At 45.0% G+C, this 23,176-nt stretch overlaps 1 protein-coding gene across 1 annotated transcript; it reads left to right on the top strand.

Annotated features, from left to right (window-relative positions):
* Positions 1-437: 437 nt before the first annotated feature.
* Positions 438-17,999, top strand: MRAS (muscle RAS oncogene homolog). Its single transcript, XM_009083031.1, has 5 exons — positions 438-741; positions 9,176-9,329; positions 12,500-12,599; positions 13,937-14,016; positions 16,992-17,999. Exons 1-5 carry the CDS (start codon positions 549-551, stop codon positions 17,089-17,091), a joined length of 627 nt encoding a protein of 208 aa, XP_009081279.1. The 5' UTR covers positions 438-548; the 3' UTR covers positions 17,092-17,999.
* Positions 18,000-23,176: the final 5,177 nt, after the last annotated feature.

The following is a 23,176-nucleotide window of genomic DNA, read 5'->3' as shown; positions in this document are numbered from 1 at the left end:
ATTGGACCTTTAACTCTGGTTTCATCCATCACTGCCAGTTCTGCCTGCAGATCTGGCCCCAGGATGTAATGTACCATTTAATGTTTGCAGTACCTTGGGTTAAGCAGCAAGGAACAGCACAGCTCTGGCTTATCAGTGGGATTTGGTCACTGGCAACTGGACATTATCTGGAGCTTGAGAGCTGCACTGAGCCAGGATGGGTTTTGTCATCACCATGTGGACCCAGCCCCTATAGGAAAGGTATTCAGAGGACATAAGTTTTGCATATGCATTTGGTGGAAATTAGCAATTCTTGTAGACCAGGCAGGAGTAAGCAAGCCACAGCAGCAAGTTGTCTGCACTTCTAAGTGCTGGGTCTAAGTTGGGGTAGAGCTGTTGGAGAGGATTAGTGCTGCTGCCCCTGTCCAAAAAGACTTTGGGTGTCAGGGCTGCTTTCATCCTCACTTCTTAGATAGCAGGTAAAAGCTGCTGTGTGCATATTGCCTTCTTGTTCCTGACGAGTAATTGGAGATGATCTCTTTCTCCAGCAGGTTTAGCACACTGGAAGCATGGCTACAAGTGCTGTTCCCAGCGAAAACCTCCCCACGTACAAACTGGTGGTTGTTGGAGATGGTGGCGTGGGGAAGAGTGCTCTCACCATTCAGTTTTTCCAGAAAATTTTTGTGCCAGACTATGACCCAACGATTGAAGACTCCTACCTGAAGCACACAGAAATAGATGGGCAATGGGCAATTCTTGATGGTAAGCAATCTACTCTCATGATCCCCTTTCTCTTTTAGTTGAGCATAAGTGCAAATAGACCTCAGTGCCTCCCACAGCATGTTGTCATTGTGTCCCTCGTGCTCTGCCGTGGGCTGGCAGAAATTTGAGTGCTGGCTGGCCTGTGAGCTGTGGTGCATGGTCTGCAGCTGGCCTCCAGCAAAGCTTCTGCTTCCAGTTGCATTGGTTCCAGTTTTGCATAGAAATGTTTCTTGCAGGAGTGTAAAACCTTACAGATCATCAGCAGCACTTGGGATAGGCTTCTACAAAGGGTCAGTGACAGCACTGTGAGGTGGCTATTGCTAATGGTACTTCATTGTGGTTGAGCTCATCCCATGGGAAATAGCAGTGAGTGGGTAACAGAATGAGGGTTATAACCAGAGAGAACATTTAATCAAAATTGCTGTCCACGGAGAAGAATTGCTACACCTCTTAACTCCCATTGTTCAGGTGTGATGTTTTCATATCTAATTACCTGTATATGGGTAGAGTACCAGCATGGAGAGGTGTTATAACCAAAAACTTTCAGTTATTTGAAGAAAAACTGCCTCTTTTTTGTTTGTTTTAGCAAAGCAACAGCAATGAAACACACACAAAAACCCTTCAAACAAACAAACTAAACAAAACCCCATAAGCCTGCCAAACCACCAAAAAAAACCAAAATCAGTGTCTGGATTAGCAGGTGAGGAGAAAGCCCTGTATTACTTAAAGCTCCAGCTTGTTAGTATGTGCTGCATGAGAGAGATGAACCACAGCCATAAGGGGAATCTTGTTGTTAAATATTCTGAGTTTCATTTTATATAATAATTAGGTAATACACAAAAGCAAGCAAGTATTTTGTATCTTAATTACCTAAGTGCATGTGTGTGGCCACTAACACAGCTGAAGTAAATTAAGCCTCACCTGTGCAGAGTTCCTACCTCCACCCTCTTGCCAAGAAGACACTCCAGATCTTTGGTGTCTCTGTGTGTGTGTCAATGGTGTGTGGGGACAGAAAGCTGGAGGACTGTCATAAGTGGTGAAATAGTGGTGGGGTTTGCTGTGAAGACTGTTAGCTTGGTCTGGAAACTTGAATACTTGGGGGTTTATCAGATACAATTTAGTGAGTACAAATGGCCATGAAGGCCTTTCTAGAACAGCCTTTACTCAGTGTTAAAAAACAAAACCAAAAACCACCAAAGAACTTAATCTTGCCAACATTTGTTCATTTGAACGTGTTAGTAGTTGATATGAGGGAGTATTTGTGAAATTGGTGCTGAAATGTGTCTCTTGTCATCTGCCTTAGAGATACCTGCTCTCAATTAACCATCACTAATGTATCCATGCACCTTTATTTTTAAAATGCCACTGTTGTATTAAAAAAAAATCCAATCTGCTATAAATGAAATCCATTATTTATTTTTAGTCCAGAATCCAGCCCTCTAAAATGAGCAACCTTTATCTTCACTGGTATGCCCTGTGTTCTGATTTAACAGTACCAGCTGCTGTATGCACCAGTGTTGGCTGAAGCAGCCTGGGTTTTGTATATCATCAAAAGGCATCTTTCACTGAATATTTGGAATTTTTGTTTAGACAAAAGAAACCAAAACCCAAACCTGACCTGGGTGGGACCGGGGAAAGAAACTGTTTTCCAACAAGCACAAACTTAACCCTTAGTTGTAATGAAAAAGCCTTTCTTTTGTTCCGGTGGAGTTTAGCGGCTGTACTCGGGCTGAACTGAATTCAGCTGTGAACTTGAATGGCATGTTGGGAATCCCTGACTTTCAGAGTTCGTGTGCCCAAAGATGCCTTGCAGGCAGAGAAGTGAAACTGCAGCTTCTCCTTCTCTTTCCTACCACTTGAGATTTTGAACAATCAGAATTTTGGAAGAAAGGCAATATTCTTGCTTGAAAAAGCATATGAGCTTTGCTGTCTGACCAGTAGAAACAGGGCATAAAGACTATCCCACATGTCTTCTGCCACAGCTCTCTGTCATAGGCTTTGGATCTAGGCCATTCTCAGAGGTCACCATACAGTGGGACAGCTGCTCTTGTTGTGGTTACATGTGGTTGCATGAATCACTTATGGTATAAAGTTAGGGACAAACATGATAGGAAGGGTAAAGATGCACCATGATAAATTCTAGACTTTCCAGTTGTCCTCTATGACCAAATCTTTTACAAGCTGATGTTTCATGTAGTGCTTGGTGGGAAGAAGCAGCTGCCCACCCCCAAAATAGGAACTAGTTTTAGAACATGAGATGACTAAGTGAGGATATAGCATGAGAGGCTCCATAAGTTTATAAGTTTCCAGAAACAGTTATTATTAAAATAAAACCAAATACATTGACATCCAAGAACTTTAAAAAAAAACAAAAAACAAAAGGAAAACAGCCCACCATTTTCCAGGCTGCTGGCTGAGCAGTTCTGTACAAAGCATCTCGAGCATTTTGTAACTGCACCAGCATTGTGCTGTAAAAAAACCCTTGTGCTAGCCAGCTTGCATGAAGCATTTGGCTTCCCTCCATCAGGACCTCCACCCACATTTATTCAATAGCACTAACTGGCAGCGTGATGAAATGTTTGACTTGCATTTTTTTCCTTTGGTGAAATCTCTCACTGAAATTTGACTGAAATGGAATAGGTTTTTACTTCACATTTTAGATCTTGGAGCCAGCCAAACCTGCATTCAGACTCTTCTTTCACATATTTTCTCTCTGGCTTGGGCATGTCTTTGTGCCTGTTTTTCTCACCAAAGAAGATTCTATGATAGTTCCCTGCCTTCCAGGAGACTGTGGGACCTGTGCTTGTTGTGTTCAAGTCCAACACTACATAAAAAACACTCTATTGTTGAACTTACGCCAGCTATAGAAGAGCATTGATGCAGTGTTTGGAGGATGAGTGTTGTAGAGTGGAGGAGGGCACTTAACCTAAATCAGAAATGCACAGGCAATTTCTGACTAGCCCATTTTCTGGTTGCTGCTACCCTAATGAGGCTTTAAGATCAGCCTCCAGTTCTCTCTGCATATGTTATCTTCATTTATTTGCTGCTGGTCATGCTGAAGTCAGCACAGTGATGTGCTCGGTGAAATGCATGCACACGCAGGTGCTGTATAGACACATTGGGTCAGAATTAAGTGGGGGCCAGGGTTAATCTGTTTGATTAGCTGTTGCTCCAGTTGAGTTGAATGATTAATTTTGTACACTCCTTTCTGTGTGCAGGCTAACTTAGCAAGTAGCAGACGATTTCTTTTGGTGTGGCTGCAAAGTGCCAGTCTGAAATTATTAATCTGGGAATGAAGCCAAAAGTGGAATACTTTAATATAGCAAAAAATTCCCAATGGTTCAAAATCTCTTATGGCTCATAAACCACAGAGAGCGAAAAACATGGCAAGGAAAGGAAGAGGAAGAGCATGTGGCTTGGACACGTCAGTGAATTGGGCTGAACTCTTGGCTGTCAGTAGGGCTGTGGCAATTGGTACCAGCAAAGCAAGGAATTGTGCCTGTGTGTTGGGTGAAAGGAGGCTGTGGTCTTCCTCTTCTTCCCTTTCCTTCTCTTGCTATGATTTAGATGAAACTCTCACTGCCTAGAAGTTGCCTTCCTACTCCTGAGCTTCACTTTTCCCTTTTATTTCTCTTCTTCCCAAGACCCTCTCCTAATCCCTGGGCATCCTTGTGTTGGGCTAGACCTACACAGCTGTGGCATGCACCCTAGTGCTCCATTCCTTCCCCCAGGCTATCTCTCTGCCCTTCCCACCTGTGTATCCCATGCATCCTTTTTGTCAAGGGTTTTTGCTGCTAGTCATCAATGGGCAAGCTGTCTGCTTTTCTCCTCAGGAAACTTGGGAACAGTTCAGCTAGGAGGCCAGAGGGAGATCATAGGTCGCTTCAGACTTCCAGGCTTGGTTTGCAGCTCACTTCCTTTTTTTAAAATTTAAACTTTCAGTAGCATCATTGAGAGCATTAAAATTAAATTTGTACTTTCATTATTTTGTTTGCTGTACAGTATTTCCCCTCCCTTAATTGCTAGATTGAAAGAGGGGGTTTTTGTCTTGGGTTGTGGGGATGTTTTTCCTGCCAGGAAAAGTTTGATGTTGCAACATGGAAAACACAAGGCTTTGAATGCTTGCCCTTTGTTACAGAAAGAGCTCCTTTAAGGCCTCGCATCTTTATTCTGTTTTTTGATGTGGAAGCCTTTCTTCTGAAGGCATCTCTCTTCTTTTTCTTTAAAGAAAGAGCAAGAATTCAAGTACTTGGGTTTTCCATGTTATAGCATCTGTGTATTTAGTTAGGGCACAGAAGTAGGGCTCATAAAAGCCCCAGTGTTTGCCCATCATGTGTTCTTTACTGAGGGAAGCTGTCACGCCAGGGCCAGTGTGACTGTATCTGAAAAGGAGCAGAAGTATCAGAGTGACCAAGTAAACCATTTGCCTTACTTTGCACACAGCAAGGGCACCTCATACCTCTTCAGGGTGACTTGAGGTGTGGCAATACAGAATATGAGCTGTGACCCCAGTACTTGTTCTGCACAGAATACCAATTCCTCAGCTGAAGACTGATGGGGTGTGCCCTCTCCCACCTTGCTGCTGATGGCAGGGTCACAAAGACTGTGGGGGTGGTTTTCTTCAGCCTGAGACTCTAGTTTGACTTGTCAATTCAAGGTAAGTTTTCCCTTGAGCTTAGGTACCAGGCTTCAGGGCATGAAAACCAAAGGCCAAAGGCCAGAAAATGGGTTAGCCTACCTGTCTGTTCATCTTTGTCCCCTTAGATGCTATGGACAATGGAGAAACTCTGTTGAGGTGACCTATATACTTAGCTGCCTAGCAATGTAAAGATAAAGATGTAGGAGGAAATTTTGCCTAGGTGTGAAAGGAGAAGAGGAACTCACCTGCACAACCAGATCTGAGCTGCCTGAAGGCTGAGAAGGCTGTGTTTGAATCTGAACTGAATCCAGCCTAGGCTTCAGAAAAAGCAATGCTGTGACTTAGAGTTCATAATATGCCTCTGCTCTTGGTTTAGATTTACATGCCTTTGTCTCTGGATGGGCACTGCTGGTTGCAGGGACATTGCCACATAATATACCTTGAAGCACCAAGTGCTTCTATTTTGCACCACAAATTCCCCTGTGTTCCTAGGCTCCTGTGCCTGCTCAGAAATGCTCTCTATGCAGCTGCATTCTTGCATAACCCATCAGGATTCACAGGAAAATGGTGTGTAGAACTCCAAGGGGGCAGGATTCAATTAACAAGGAGCTCATCACAGCAGCTGGGGTCATATCCACTGGAAAGCAAAAAAGGTCATCTCTTCACTCAGCAACCTCTTACCTGCAAAGCAGGAAACGTCCCTGCTGGGCTCTCACAGCCTAATTGCTCTTAGTTTAGTCTCCAGCTGTTTTCATGATAGCTGTAAATGGCTTTGCCCTCTTTGGATGTCTATTCTTACATTAGACATAGTCCTTGGCTTCTCTCTCCTTGATCGTTACCTAAATGCCTTTATTAATGCTCCTCCTTGCTTCTTGCCAGGTTGGATGAGGCCTTGACCCACCTGGTCTAGTGGGGAGGTGTCCTTACCCATGGCAGGGGGATGTTGGGACTAGATGATCTATAAGGTCCATTCAAACTCCTACAATTCTATGTTTCTATGATTCTTTTTTGGCTATGTTTGTGGGAACTTCACCAAGTTTTCTGCTGTAAGTCCCTGACCTTGGGCTGTGCAGCCTATGAATCTGATTTCAGTTCTTGGAAGAATGAGGTAGAAGAAAAACCCACTGTGCTTTGGTCCAACTTTGTTTCCACATTGGTGTTTATGCACTGCCAGTGGGGCAACTGCCAGTTTAAATTGTACCCACTCACAGTTGTCCACTCATGGTCATTTCTGTATCTTCAGTGACTTCTGGCATCCTATCTGCAGAAATGGGAATTTTAACAGAAGATGAATGCTGGCTAACATGCTAAATCACCTCAACCCTCTGGGAAGCCAATCACCTTCCCCGTTATACCTTCCCAAAGTTTCTCCTTGCTCCTTTTCCATTTCTGTAAGTGGGAGTCTCCTTGAAGCTCTTATGCCACAAGATGACACCACAAGCAAAGCCGCTTACTTCTGGCCCTTTTTGGGTGCTGATGCTCTCCAGGATGTGGTTCTGTCCTGCCGACAAAGGATCCAGATCACACTCTCCTCTCTTGTTTACCAATACACTTAGCATAGAAGTGTTGGGCTGGAGGTTTGCCTTTAATGAAGAACACATTTAAAGTTACAGCAAGGGCTTTCTCTGGCCATCCACATGATGCTTAACTTTGCATGAGTAACCCATCTGAGATTAATCTTAACTTTCACTGCTGTGTGTCTCTAACTTGCACTTTCAAAGTGCCATTTTAAATGCTGCCTAGACTTGCTTGCCTTTCTACCAATGCTGCAAATGAATTCCCTTTAAATAGCAGCTGCTGACACAGCAGCTCTGCCTGAGTTTAGTGTGATGGCATGGCCAAGATCCAGGTGAGACAGAGACTGGGCACAGCCCCATGCAGTCCCTTAAGTATCCCCACAGCAACCACCAGGGCTTGTCCCCTCTCTCAGGGGATGCAGAGCTTTGGAGGGGCAGCAGCTGGGGTTGGGTTGATGGGTGCAAGAGCAGAGCTGGATGCTCCTTGTGTGGTTTCTGGGAGGTTTGCAAGTGTGCCAGACCAAGGGGAAGTCCCTAAGCAAATTACCATGCAGGATACAGCACATCCATCTCCACCTTCCTGCCCACAGCTTGTGCTTGGACACCTGCCCTGTCTTGGGGGGAGGGAGGGCAGAACAGCCCAGCCCCCAGCGAGAATCTATCCTTCTCCACCACAAGTTGGGTATGTGTGTTGGAGAGGGGAACAGTGTTTGTGTGTGTGTGTGTGTGTGTGTGTGTGTTGGTTTTCAGCTCTCAGCCCTGCCCTGACATTGCATCTAGCTGGTGCCTGAGTCAGATGAGGCCAGCCCAACCTATCCTTAAAGGCTGAGCAGGTAGGAAGGATTAATTTCCTTTTCTGTGCTAGTTACACAGTCCTGGCCTTATTCCATGGTAGCAATTCTGCCCAGAGCATAGAAATTCACCAGCACATGCAGTCTGGGTTGTTTTTCTATTTTCTTTTTTTTTTGTACAGTCCTTAAGAATAGCCTGGATGCCTTTGAGCCGAGACCCTTGTTTCCTAGATTTAGAGGGGAGAAGCAGAATAAAAGGCTATGAAGAGACACATGTGACTTTCCAGCACGCTCGGCAAACAAGCCTAAATCTCAGGGTCTCTGCAAGAGCCTAGAGGCTCTTTTTACCTTAAGGGCTCATGGAAACAGACATTCAGGAGCAGTTAAGGCAGGAGAACAAATGAGGCTGAAGGCTTTAAAGGGCCTGCCATAACCAAGCAAGGTCTCCAGGTCTTCCAGTGTAGCTGCTTTTCCTCCAGACATGCAGTGAAAGTGTGTGGGCTAGCTCAGGTGCACTGTGATGTACAGTATGTCCACCTGTGGCCACCCTTGATGATTCAGCAAAGTGTTCTTTATCATGGCCCCATCTGGAAATTGGGGCAGTCTGAGTACTTACCCCTACAGGGAATGTCTTGCTGTGTCTGTGGGCCTGTTCAGACTAGAAAAACCCGTATCAAGCCCTGGTGCTCTGTCAGCAGTACCTTCCTGCCACAGTCTCTATCCACCAGTGCCATGGGCTTTCCCCAGCACTTGTGGGCTGCAGATGCTTACACCATGGCTGTACAGTGGAGGTGAAGCAGTTTTCTCACCCAGACCAGTTGACTGGGATGTGAAAATGTTCCCCGTCATCACAAAGGTCCCATATTTGCCTCTGGGATGCAACGATGCATTAAGACTATTATTTCTAAGCAGCTGATGCACTTCAAGTTCACACCATGTTTGCGCTGGTATAGTTTAACTGATGAACACCTCTTGTCCCCTCCTCCTGCCAGCCAAAGTCCTGTCTGTGCACAAATCTGGGGCCTAAGAATTAGCACTGTTTTGTAGCTATTACTCTGAGTTATCTCCCAGCTCTGCTTTACCATGCAGTTTGTCCCTGACATTCAAACTGTCTTAATCTTGCAGTCTTGGGGTTTTTCTGTCCTGGGAGAGGGAAAGGTTGGAGGGCTGTGAAATCCTTTGAGCCATATCATGTCGCAGGAGCAACTCCTCAAATTCAGTGGCTGCTATTTGGTACTGAAAAAGGAAAATAAAATCCATACAGTAATCTTCTCCTCCATCCGCTCCTAACTTAGACACGCAGGGATGAGTAGGCTCTGGGACTGGTTTTTGTTTTGTAACCAGAAATCACCTTGTCCATCCAACTTGGTTTCACCAAATCTTACAGCCTTTGAGAGGACCAAGCCCAGTGTAGGCAGAAAGGCCATAGGACATGTAGTGGTGACAGCAGCTGCATTAACTAAAACCCTTTGTCTCTTCTATCCTAGTTCTGGATACTGCAGGCCAAGAGGAGTTCAGTGCAATGCGGGAGCAGTACATGAGGACTGGAGATGGTTTTCTCATCGTCTACTCGGTGACAGACAAGGCTAGCTTCGAGCACGTGGACCGGTTCCACCAGCTGATCCTCAGAGTCAAGGACAGGTGGGTGCCATGGAGCTGGGTGCTGCCTGATCTGCCAGGCTCCCCCCACTCTGCAGACTATGCTGTGGGAGTGGTTGCACCTCTCACCCTAACTTTTACCTTATGGGTGTTCTGAGACAAATCCTTATGTGGGAGGCTGTGGACCTACATGTGAGGAATAAGTGTTTTACCTCTTCTTGTTTCGGTGTGGAAAGGTTTAGTAGTATTATGATAGAGTGAAAATGGATCTGGGAGAAACTTCTGCCAAAACAGTCTGGCAGAGCAGTGTGAGAAAGACAGAGCAGACACCTCTGAAGGTAACCAGCTTGGCTCTGAAGAGGGAGGAAGGATGCTCTGTGCACAGTGCAGGCACTTTGGGAACTCCAGAGGGGAGTCAGCAAGCATTCAGCCCTAATTATTTTGTGTGTCCTGGCAGCATCCTCCTTTCCTACCTTCAGCTTGTGCCAAACAAACCTTAGAGGGTCCTGCACAGTTTAGGGGTGTGAAAAGTGTCTTGAAGGGAAAAGCCCTCATGCTAGAAGGAACTGTATTTCTTACAAGGTGTGTAATGCAGTTAATGCCTTGTGCTCTGCGGTATCCATTTTCATGAAATCAAACATCTCTGTGTGTCTGGGGAGAAGGCAAGTCTGCTCCCATCCTTGCATGCACATGGGAAAAGGTAGCACTGAGAGTTTAATCACGGTAAGTAAATGTGTCCTGGCAGAGCTTGGGGAAGCTGCAGGCTTATCTCCAAGATAACTCCCTCTTCCCATCCCAGTTGAAGAGCATCCATCCTCAATGGGTGGGGTGTGAATTAAGCCCTTATATGTCTGAAGCTTTGAAACACTTAGTTTTTCCGTTCATAATGGCTTTTAATCATGGAAGTCATCAAGAAAAGTCACCAGAGGGTTCAGGCCTTGTTGCTGGCTTCCTTTCACAGCTCTGAATAACTTCCCCACAGGAAGGGTGGACTCGTATCATGTGAGGTTCACAGCTGACAGCTCTTCCAGTAAAGCATCCAAAGTGTAGCGCACAAGAGTGAAAAGTAAAGGAAAAAACACCCTCTGATTTCATCTAAATGAAGAAAAATGTCAGTCACTCAGCCTCTCAGATCACGACAGTTTTTAATTCACTGCTGGCTTAGCTTGGGGCAAATTAAATCCGTTTCTGAAAGCTGAAGAAAATGGGACAGAATTTCCTGTAACCTGCCCCAAACCAATGCCAGTTTTGTCTAATTTAATTTTGTGAAAATAAGATGTGGTATCATTGTTTTTCTCTGGAGTGAAACTTTTACCCTCTGTATGCCGTGCAAATGCCGCAGCAGAGTGAGAGGCAGGAAGTGAAACAGGCTGGTGAGGCTGTTTGTGTTTCCCTGCTCAGCACCACTGAAGCACAGAGCGTGAGGAGCTTATTAATGCTTCATCCGAAACCTGAGCTCAGTCAGAAAATCGCAGCAGTAGGAGCAGCGTGAGTAAAAGAAACATCCAGCCAAAGCCGCAGGTCGCTGGGAGCAGAGCATTGCCCTGGTTTTCAAGCTAGCAGGCAGTTTTGGCAACTTAAAATCTGAAAGAATTGCAGGCTGCTGTGTTAGCAGAGCTCTTCAAAGCCTTCCTCCTGTTTCTTTCCACAACTTTCACTATAGTAAATTTTCCAGCTATAGTAGCTTTGTCCAACTAGCAGTTGTACAGCTTACAATAGGGAACAAAGTTCCTATAGAGTTTTATGCATGATGTAAACAAGGCAAATGAGATACTGTCCAAACGTAATCCCTTTGCAATCAGTGTGCTGCAAGCCAAAAAGGAATCAAATAATCTAGACAAGCAAGTGTTTTGCTTCAGAATGATCAGAGTCAAGATATATCAATGCTCAGGTATTAACATTAAATCACAGTCACATTATCACAATGAATAACTCTAAGACTCATTTAAAATGCAGAGTGCAGTACAGTATTTTTCCAGCCAGAGCGATGGGGCAATGTGCCAGAGGGAAGATGGAGCCCTTATCTCAATGAAAAATGATCCAGAAACGCTGTTTGAAAATCCAGAGTTACTCAGGGAAGTGTTTTATGCAGAAATGAGTACGGTCAGTTGCTCCTTACCCCAATAAAGTCAGCTGTGTTACAGCAGAGAACACTGGGATCATTTAGGAGGGTTTAAAATTAAATATGAAACAATACTGCAATAACTGTCGGTGATCGGAAGGGACCTCCTCCCTCTCAGCAGTGGGTAAAGGCCCTGCAGCAGCTCATTGCTCTCTGTGTCATACAGCCAGAGGAGAGAGCAGCACTGCCAGGACCCCCCATGGCATGAGCTGCCTTGGTTGTGTTTATCACCAGAATTATGGAGATTTCTGCAGGGGGAAAGCTTGCACTGGACACAGTGTGGAAAATGGATCTCTTCTAAGGCAGTGGCTGAAGACAGTCACTTACATGTGAAAACTTATATGTAAAGTTAAGAAATACTGAATATTATTACAGAGGATTATGGTTTGGGTATTTTTTTCTGGGACTAGAAACAGGAGATTGTAGGTAAAAGCTTAGCAAGACTAAGTTCCCTCCAGCCTCCTTCTGGCTACCACTGCTAGTCTTTCAATTTGTCTTGGGGTAACAGCTGATGGGCATCTTTTTGCTCCCAGTCATTTTCTCCCCCATTTGAAGCACCAGGTCCCAGGGTCCATCTTTTCTTCCCCCACAGTTGCTCTCAGTGGATGACCAGGACATGAACTAACTCCAGTTCTTCCATCATCCCTCAGTATCTTGCAATGATGAGCAGCTGCCAAGATATGCAGGGATGCCTTAACTGTTACAAAAGAGTCTTACTCTCCTGTTCAAGATCTGTCTCTATGTTTCAGTTAATTTCCTGGCTAATTCTGTAGTTCTTTCTTCACTTAGTTGGATCTTCAGGCTTAGCTATTATCAAGCATTGCAGAAATGGTTACAGTAAGTTCCTGAAGTCCCTGCAAATAACGATGAATGTGTGTATGCATGCAACTTGTCAAGTAAATTTCTGCAGTATGAACATATGTGTAGCACAGTCTGGGTGGTTTTCTTTATATTTCTTTACACATATGTAATATGTCTGTCTGTAGCTGAAAATGTGAATGATGTCAGCATCAGAAAGTGAAACTTATGCTCAGCATTTTTTATCATTGTCTGCTAATAATAGGGTGGTGGCTGTGTTTCTTTTTTCCAGAGAGTCCTTTCCAATGATTTTGGTGGCAAATAAAGTTGATCTAATGCATTTACGGAAAATTACAAGAGAACAGGGAAGAGAAATGGCAACAAAACATAACGTAAGTTTGGGGATTATTTAATGGGTTATTGTAAGTCCCATTACAGGCATTCAGAATTGAATTCTGTGCTCATTTGGAGCCGAATTTAAGCTTAGAATTAAACATTTGCAATTACATTTTTGACTACTACAAAGTAGTAGCTATGCAGTTTCCTTTCAGTAGGGCCAGTTCATCACTAAAACTAAAACCTCTGCTGTGCACCAGGCTGTAGCAAAGCTGTGGCCATCCTGAAGCCACATGTACAAGGTGTCTACAAGCCACATTAGCAAGGTGAGAAACATGAAATGTTCAGAATGAGGGAAGAAAATGCACTCTCCTGGAGTGAAAAGTCAGAGCCAGGCATTAGGAGGTATACCCAGGTGTCCGTAGGAAATGAGCTTGTTAAAGATAATGAAGTTACAGGGTTGTTAAGCCTGTATAAATCTGGCCCACCATCTTAGCTCTGCATTATTCATGCTGTAGTTTAGCCTGAGAGATTGGTCTTGGATGGGTGTAGATCACATGCTGCTCCACTAATCACCTCTAAATGCCAGCAGCCTTGAATACCCAGAGGGAGACAACAGCTCCCGTAGGAGGAACTGAATGGAAAGGTTAAAGGCAAACAAGCCTGAGACCTCTTGGCAGCTTGCTGTGCCTAAACGGCAAGCTCTGTGCTGTTTCTAAACAAGCCACGATGGGAATTTGGTGGGGCAGGTTCACTCTCTCCCCTCCCAAGGAGGCTGGTTTCTGTCGGAGCAGGGACACCTAAACTGCTGCACAGCATGTTGTGCCCATCTGTACACAGATGCTTTGGAAAAGGCTGTGCACAAAAACACCTTATCAGAGGCAGTTTTATAAATCTGCCAGTGTGCTGGACAAGCACTCTAGGAGGCCCCATCTGGCTGTCAGACTTTGAAGGGGAAGATCATTTTACACTGAAGGGGAATTGTAGTCATGAAATATTCATGCAGTAGTCCTAATAAAATGTGGCAAGCAAGAATTTTTGGCAAGTGCTGGTCTTTCAACAACCTTTGGCTATTTTCATGTCCATGAGCACAGCTTAGGGAGAGAGAACATCTGACGACATGAAGTCTATGGTTATTCTTCCCCAGACTCAGAGCTCCGATAGCAGCTGGTTTGCCTGGTGCTTATTATGGACCTTTTGTAAGCACTCGCTGACCTTGCTGCAAGCGTGAAGGTGTTGATAGCAGTGTCATGGCAACACTTTGTTTACCTGTATTTCCCCGGTCTCTTAGGCACCCGATTTCTCCAGCCTTTAGGCTTTTGATTTTGAAACTGGTTTGCTACCTGCATGTAGGCTGCTTACCAATCTTTCATTATATGCTTCTCTCCTCTAGATTCCCTATATAGAAACTAGTGCCAAGGACCCACCTCTGAATGTTGACAAGGCCTTCCATGACCTTGTGAGGGTAATAAGGTAAGCTACAAACTCCACACTTACTTACTGCCCGTGGACGGGACGTGAAAGAGTCCAGGCCCAGAGGGCCAGAGCAGGGACCAAGTAGTTTGCTTGGGGGTGGGAGATTTCTGGGGTTTATTAACTTTCTTGTCCTGGATCTGCATAGATATGTTACTAGCATTTAGTTACCCTTGTAGGACATCAGTGCCAGGCACATTAGGAACTAGCTGTGGCCATAATGAAAACATATTGTTCCATGAACAGTGCAAAGCCTACTATAATGATCAGCCTTGAAAGGCTGGCATTGAAGGCTCTGGGCCAGTAATTTGGACTTCCATAGCTTTGTCCTCTCAGAGTCTTGTGTTGCCAGAGGTTAAAAAGGATTGGCAAAAAATTCTACAAAATTCTAACCTTGTAGATGACTTCTAACATTTTCTGCTCACTAAATGGAAAAATTTAAGCCACTTAGTATGAGAAACAGCATGACCTAATGGCTAAGCCACAGGTTTCTTCCCCAGACTGCAGAGGTTTGTTCCCAGTTTTGGCATGAGCTGCCTTTGCTCATTTTGGCAAACGCCTGCTCTCTGGGTGAACCCCTGCTCTGGCTGCCAGTGGGGAGGGACTGCCCTCCAAAATCCCAGCTCCCCTGCAGGAAAAGAGCTGCATGCATATCTCGGCATCCCAGCTGATAACCTAAATTCTCTCTAAGAAGATCTGTTTTTCTGGCACAAGTTGTCTGCCAGATTTTCTGGGCCCTCATTTTTCATGTTTTGGGAGGGTGCTGAGCTGAAATCATGCTCCTCCCCACCGTGCAGTCAAAGTGCCTCACTCGGCAGTTAAACCACGAGGCATTTATTCACAGCATATCTGTACTTGTGAATATCCTAGCACAGCCTCAAGTCAGCCTCCATCAAAAGCAGATGGTACTGCCCACTCTTCCCACATGTCTCAAAAGCAGGGGGCAGAAAGTCTTTGGAGAACTACAGAGCTGAGTTGGAAATGTCCCAAGCTCTTTCCCAACTGTTCTGTAACTCAGCATTAGCCGGCTAGATATTACTTTTGTGTTGAAGTGAGCTCTTACCACCATCTATTCTGCTCTGCGGGAAAGAAAAACATAGCCAAAATAAGATGGGAAGGCTCTGTTTGCTTTCTCTACATAACACAACTCCAGACAGGCTGAAAGGAGCATTGTAATGAGGCATCACTGAATGAAGACCCTGAAAATGCACTCCCTAAACTCAGAAATAGATGGTGCACCTCAGTTTCCTGACTAGTTACTGTGAAAGTCATTGCCAGCCAGGTGAAACCCTTCATGGCATCAAGGGCACCAGAGATGTTCACCAGAGCTCGAACTTGAGTTAAATCAGAGAGGTGCTGTGTGATCTGGCTGGTCATTAGCCACAAAGCAGCTTCGCTTGGTCTTTGGACATTAGAACCTGTCTGTAGTCATAGGATAGCATTACCCATCAAGTATTGCTTTTCTGGTTTTTAAGTGAGCTTTTCCAAATAAAATAAAAATTTCAGCTCCATGATAACTGTGCCATCCCTGGAATGCTTTGCAAATGAGAAGTTCCTCAGAGCCCATGTGAATTCACAGGGTGAGGATGCTCATTCAGGGTTGGCACTATTTGGGCTCCTTGCACTTGGCTGGTTCCCAGTTTATTTAGCTACATGCAAGAAACCATTGTCTGCATGTGATCCAGAAAGGTGTGGGGTGGTTGAGTCCACCCAATAGATCTTTTAAATTTCTCGATGCTCCTTTTATGCTGCAGCAATGCATATGCTGGGACTGTCACAGCAGAAACCTTTAGTGGGCACAGGATGTGGTGGTTTTAGAGATCCAGAACAGTGTGAACAGCTTGTGGCCACTTAGTGTTTTTCTAAATTAACTTTAAAGTGCTTTTTAATTTCAGCTTTCTAGCTTTAAGCTTTAAAGTTTTATGTTTTTCATGCCTTCAGCCTTTCATATTCACTGAAAGAAGCTCTTACTAGTGAAAGCTGAGTTTTTCAGGTGGTTGAAAGAATTTGGAAGATAAAGTTGTAGGAAAAACACCAACTAAAGCCATAGTGATTTGTGCCTGACCTGTGTCTCATCCTGGTCTGGATAACTTGGTACTAACATATTTGGTTTAATGCCTGTCATATTGCATCTCAAAGAGGCTGGTTTTAAACTATTCAGACTCTTGGGTTCGAATCTATAGAAGCTGCCAACGTTTGCATGGTTTATCTTGCAATGAAATCTAAGTCTACAGCCTGTCAGATGTTTGAGCTACAAAGCTTTCTTCTGCTGAATTTGCACTGCTGGGCTAGCTGAGTGGCTACTGCAATCTGGTACAGTTGCAAACAGGCATTTGGGCAATGCCTCATCTTACTGAACAGGGAGAAGCCCTCGACAGAACACTTTAGAGATGGTTCACAACCCACCTGACTACTGGGGTCTGCCATGGCTCAGGTGCTCTTCACAGCTTCCAGGGGAGGCTAGACCCCCATTGGCAGTAAACTCATGGGTTTTTTATTCTTTTTTAGCCTCACTCCATAACCATGTCCACAGCAGTGCAGCAGGCTAAAGGGCAGTGCTGGCTGAAAGAAAATCTTTCCAGACGGGTATCTGTATCTCTCTCATCTTCTTCCCTACTGAGCATTAGCAGCAGTGTGATGGATGACATTGCATTGCTTAGATTATCCCTATTTCCTAGAGCAGCTCCCTGGCAGGCGAGGAGGCAGCAGTTCACCCAGGGCAGCTGGAGTCATAGTGCCCTGGCAGGACATACATCCCTGCCATTAAGTTTAGCTCTTTCCTCTTTCCTTAAGAATGCAGGCAGTTCTCAGCTGTGTGGCACGGAAAGCCACACAGTGGTGGAAGGATATGTGGAGATACATATCCAAATACACCTATGGACACCAAGATACCATTCTGCAGGCTGCTCAGGGCTCTGCATGCTGATGTCCAGACTTAACGTCTCACCTGCTTATTTTCCTCTCTCCCAAAACAGGCAACAGATCCCAGAGAAAAGCCAGAAGAAGAAGAAAAAGACCAAATGGCGAGGGGACAGAGCCACAGGCTCCCACAAACTCCAGTGCGTGATTTTGTGACGGGACACCCTGGGAGTGCCTTGGGTGCCTCCCTCCTCCCTCCTTGACCCACCGCCAGCCCAGGCGAGGAGCAGCAGCAGCACGATGCCCTCACAGCCCTGTCGCCCCCTCGGGCTCCCCACGGGCTCAGACTCTGAGAAGGCAGCTCAAAAGCTCTGGATCCCCCAGAGGGTCTGTGTGGCAGGGCCAGCGTGGGAGCTGCGCGAATGGGAGGCAGAAGGGATCAGCAGGACCTCAGCTCAACATCCCCAGCACCTTCCAGGGGCCTCCATGATGTTTATTTAAAAAAAAAAAAAAAAAGGAAGACGGAAAAAAAAGAAAAAAGTGTTGGTTTTATCTGCAAACATTTCTCCTTGTGACCCATTTCTGAACAGCCATGAATAGCCCCCCTGTTTGGTACAGTCGTTTGTGTATGTGTGGGGGAAGGGAAAGGGCTTTTCTTTTCTTTCTCTTTTTTTTTTTTTTTGTCCTCTTCTTTTTCGTTGTTTGCTCAGCGAGTGTTGGGTTGCAAAGAAACAACGGCCAGGGTTAGATTTTTTGCACTGAACTCTCTCTTGGGCGGCAGTGCCAAAACACGACTTCATATGAAAGTGCATAGATTTGGAGGAAGAAAATTAATTCCAGCTGCTCTGGGTGCTCCAGACATTGTGTCAGACTCTGGAGGGCTGCCAGCTCACAGACCATAAACTCCAGCTTAGGAAAGGAGGTTTGGGCTCGGATTATATTTTTTTTTCTTCCCCTTTGTCAAGAGGTTTTGTTTCTGTTTTGTAATTTGGGACATGTCAAACTTAAGATGTTTTGTTAACCTGGAAGTATTTAAATTAAAGTAATTTACAAATGGAAGGGTATGTCATCTTTAAGCGTGGGGGGAGGGAAAGGAGAGAGGAAGTAAAACCTGCACTGAATTTGTTATCTTGGTATTGAATTTCTTCCCTTATAAATGCGTGTAAAGTGGTGTGATCTAAATCCCTCTTTATTATTCCTTAACCTTTCCCTGCAAAGCCACTCTTGAGTAGATGAATTGTTTTGCTTTTCCCAGGCTCATCTCGCACACACAGGAAAAAAAATCTGTTTATGGGCTTTGGCTCAATGTTTCTTCTCCGTCCTTTGCTGGAAGTTGGTGACTTGAAAGGAAGAGGTGTTTTGAAAATGATTCAAGTGGGATGTGCTTCTTCATAAGCTTACTATGTCTAAAATGTCTCCCTGAGAACAGCAAAGGCTAAATATGCATTATGAAGAGGAAAGGCAGAAAACCTGTAGCCATTCAAACTCCCATCTGTGGCACCAGAAATACAGCTGTGCACATCCTGGAGGGGCCACGTGTTCTTTCACACCTTTCCTGGCACTAAGAATTGCGGTGGCAAATTTGTCTTTAATTTAATGGAATGTCATCTGCTGGATTGAAGCCATCAGTTCCATTCACATGGTCACCAAACCTCTTTAAAAGTAGCAACTCACTTTTCATCAGCTTGAATCCTATTCAAATATGCTTTATGAGCATGACTTAAAGTATTGGCAGAGTATGAATGCCTGAGATTTATGTGTCTGAGCACAGAAAATCCTGGTATTGGATATTGAAGATCCATTCAAGATGGTGGATCATCGCAGACTCAGTTGTTTATGCTTGTCTGTTTGCCACCAGATTTCGTTTCTTTGCCCTTTGCCAGGCCACTTTTAAAACGGGAGTTGGTTGCTGATTATTTTTCAAGTGAATGAGGCTAATGGAAACATTTTCCTAATTTGTCCAGTCTTCCTCACAGCCAGAAGATGGCAAATGCCTGTGGCTGGCTCAGCAAGCCGCTTATGGTAATGCCTGCTCTGCTGTCTCTGTCCCCTTTTGTGTGACGACAGATGCTGGGGATGGATCAAGGAGGGGAATATGGGAAAGAAGTGTCTCTTATGGGACTCTTAGGTTCAGTAAAGTTGAAACATGCTGTGTCAACTGAGATGTGGCTCCTGACCATCGCTGCATTCTGGTTCAAATTCAGGTCCTTGAGACTTGCTACTGGTTTCTGGAGGAGGACCTCCTTGTAGGCACCTCATTTGCTCTGCCTTGAAAACCTCTAGTAAGTCAGAAAGTGCCTGATCTTTGCAACCAACTCAGTTTGCCAGAATCCCTGTCTAGCCTGACTACTGGCTTAATATTTTTAATTATACACGACTAATGCTATGGGATCCCACACACAAGATGATGGCATTTTCAGGGAGCCCTTTTAATACCCCCTAGAGCCCTTCCACTTAAAAATAACTTGGTATCTGCTGAAACCCCTCATCCTTATTATTTTTATCTAAACCCTTGGGAATACTTGCTTGAAAACAGCATGTGTGTCTACTGAGTCACATCTGCTGCATACTCAGCACTGCATGTAAGAAATTATCTGCTTTTTCTGAAGCTTTTTAATTGTTTCTTTAGTTTCTTTAGCAACTAACAGCTATTGCAGAACAACAGGAGGGAGGAGGAGAGGAAAGGAGCAGATTAACAACTGAATATGGATAGTGCAAATGGGAAAAGCATTCTCATTTTCTTCTATGTTCATCCACTTGTTTATAGCAAGGAGTGTATTCCACAGGAATTGCATCTCTCACAATCCTAGGGTGCTGAAAATAGTGAGGTATACAAAGCCTACTGGCAACCAACTCACCCTTTCATATTCAAGGCTGTTAGGAAACCGAGAGTACCTTCCCTGCTCCACCTACAGACCTGGGTGGTGAGGTACCAGTTGGTGGCACTTCTCCTACAGAGAGTGGTTTACACTTTTCTATGGAGCATCCAGTGGATAGGGAAATTTCTGCTGTGGTCAGAGACAGTCTGGAGAAGGATCCTGTAAGGGTGCACATGGGGCTCTTTTTCCAAAAAGCTGATGCTCCAAGTGACCTAATGTCATCTTCATTCCCTGGGTAAATCTGCATTCCCTCGTCTCAGAGCAACCTGGTTCCTCTTCTGTTAAACAGAAATTGAGAAGGTAGTGCTGGCCAAAGCCTTTCCTTGCTTTCAATATACACTTTCAAACAAAATGAAAAGAGGGGGTAAAGCCTTGCAGATTTATTTGTATTTAATAGCCAAATAACCTCTTTTTTCTATTTTAGACACTGAATAATATTTGTAGAACAACAAAAAAAATTATTGAGCTGCATAGGTTTTGGCTTTGCAAAGGTGTCATCACCTCCCCAACCTGGGATTGCATCCCATCTCTACCACTGCCTTCAAGTAAATCATGTTGCTGTTTCCTCTCTCAGGTCTTTCTGCCTATAAAGAAGCCACTGACTTGTTTTCTTACCAGCTTTTGAAGTCTATGGCATAATTGTACAAGCAAAGTCATCTGCTTGTCTGTCTACCTTTGTCTCTCATTTAATGTAAAGGGGAATGGGAAGGAAGAGAAGGAAAAGTACCTAGTTGAAATAAATATGTTTTCATCTGGCATGAGCAGAGTTTAATTGTCCTTCTCTGGCTGCCAACTCCAAATAGCACAAAACTCTTATAACAGCAAAACCAATTAATGGCCCCCAACCCCAGCCTGAGCAGGCCTGCAGGTGGTGGCCATCCACAAAACTGCTTTCTTGTCTGTCTGAGCCAAGGCCAGTGCTGTCACTGGCAAAGCTGCTCAGTGACAGCCTGGGTACATCTGAGTCAACCATGTTCACATGATGGTGCTCAGCAGAAAAAAAAGCTGGAGTTGATGAACAAGAGAATCAAGAGCTTAAGGAGGGGCTGAAATTGCTTGGTTTGGATCAGATGTTTCAGTTTACCAAGAGGCTATTGCTGTATGTTACTCAGTTCCTTAATCTGTCATAATTAATTTTGGCTGGCTCTTCTAAACTACAGCTGTACTAGAATTTGTAAATTGGGATAGGCTGAGGGGGTTAGACATACATGGTGTGTCTCGTCTCAAGAGGAAATGAGCATTACTAGGCACAGAGAGGACATCATTGTAATACCTGGTTCAGACTTTTTTTTTGGCTTGTTACCATCCTCAGGCCAAGATGGGCTGCCCAGAGTCTCGTTCAGCTCTAGTGATTTCAAGGGATGGTCACTAAATGCTACCGAAGCACTTAGGAAGGAGGCACTCCCCCAAATTTCTGCTAAGAGTAGAGTATAATGAGAAATACAGATGATAAGAGAGTTTTAGAAGACATAAGTTGTGGTCTACTCCAGCTGTCAGGGTTCAGACACATATTTACTAATTAGGGAGACAGACTAATTTAGGGAGAAAAGTTTGGCATTAGAGAAATAGCCAAGCTCCTGTGACAACTGCCACATCAGCCTGTGTACCTTGGAATAGACAAGAGCTCTGTGTCTGGAAATCCACCTTCTGTGAGCTGGGGTTCAGTGGCCAGGCTACTCTCTCTGCTGGAGGCTGGTCAGGAAGGAGGAGTTTCATGCACATGTTAAGGACTGTGTTAGAGCTACACAGCAAACATGACAGTAAAAATGAGAGGAAGGATGCTGTGGCACAGGGAGTGTTGCCATTCTTGGTCACTGATCCCTGTATTGGGAGGTCTCCTGGGGCCAGTGGTCACATACACTATATTCTGTGTTGTGCATATATGTGTTTAATGCCACCTGAGGTGCCTGGGGGTATCCAGGGCATTTTTCTGTGAGTTTCAGCTATAACACAAGACCTGTGGGAGCTCTGTGCCCTTCTGGAGCAACAGCCAGGCAAGATTCACCTGAGCATCTGAAACAGCTCCAGGCATGTACAGCAGACAGCTAGTTGGTACTTTGAGAGCCCTTTCCCATTTCACAGCTGTGCTCAGAGAAAAGTCCATGGATATTCTAGTTCTTCTCCTGCAAAGTGATGTCACCTGTGTTTTAGGGACTCACTGATGCATCAAAACAAAATCTAAAGGAGTCACCAATTTTGTGAAATGTATTAATTGCATCTTGCAGCCTAAGCGATCTCATGAGTATCACTTGCACAATTAGGCTGTAAATAATTCAATATTTGGCTATCAGGGATTCCATCAATATTATGCAGGCTTTTTGCTTCCTTTTCTCTTGCATGCAAGGGGAATAAATATTTCATAGATGATCTCACAGGCAGTTTCTGGGATGGCATGGGACTCACTTGCAGCAGAATAGAGCAGGGAGATAGATGACTGCGTGTGCTGGACCCCATGATGGGAGACACGAGGAGTTGCAGCACAGAGGTAGGTTCTGGTTTGAGGGATTTTCCCACCACTGTGGCAAATCACTGTTGCTTTTTTCCAGCTCCAAGAAGTCATGCATAAGTGGCCAGCAGGTCAGGCAGGTCAAGATTCCCTGAGGCAGGAGGAACACACAGGCACTGTGTCACTGCTGTGCCAAGGGGAAGGGGCCGGGGAAGGAAGGCTCACACTCAGCACATGAGACCTGCCAGGTCAGGGAGTGCAGGGGTTAGTGTTAATGACAGTGATGAGGGTGTTCAGCATTGCTGAGTGTTGAGTTAGAGATGGGCAAAATCCCCTAATCCTGGCAGTTTTGGGACAGCTTTTTTCCCTCTTTTGAATTGAGGGACCCCTTTGCCAAATCCTGGAGGACTGACAACATCGTGCCAAGCCAAACACAGTAGTCTGACTTGCCACAAGCATTACTACTTCTCTGCTTTCCATCCCTCCTCCCAGGTCTCTCTTCTGCAGACCAGGGCATCTACAACATTGTCTGAGAGCTCAGACTGGGCATGTGGTCAGGTCCAGGAGTGAAAGAGGAGGGACTCAGGCAAAATCCTGGATTTGGTCAATAAGAGAGCAGGAGTGAAAGAAGGAAGGAGCTTTGTGAATTGGGACCCTGTTCTATTAAGCCAAATCCTCTGCAAATCTGGGTAAGAGACATTGTACAGCCCACGATTAAGACAATCTCTGCTGAGAAAGTCAGCCCAGCTGAACAAGTCACGCACTGGTCCTGGAGCTGCCACACACCGAGGTGGTCATCATGTGATTTCTGTGACAGCAGCTTCTCTCGCCTACAGTAGTCAAGCCTAACCAGCCCAGATCCAGACAGATACTGGGCATGCCTCTTTGCATTTCAGCAGCCCACATCCCCTTAAAGCAGGATCCCTGACACTGGGAACCCGCTTACAGGCATGGGCACATGTTGATGGTTCTTTGC

Source organism: Acanthisitta chloris, unplaced genomic scaffold (assembly GCF_000695815.1).
Source record: "Acanthisitta chloris isolate BGI_N310 unplaced genomic scaffold, ASM69581v1 scaffold18969, whole genome shotgun sequence".
In the NCBI taxonomy this organism is placed as follows: domain Eukaryota; kingdom Metazoa; phylum Chordata; class Aves; order Passeriformes; family Acanthisittidae; genus Acanthisitta; species Acanthisitta chloris.
Note: the sequence above shows the minus strand (reverse complement) of the source record. Positions and strands in the feature narration are given on the sequence as shown.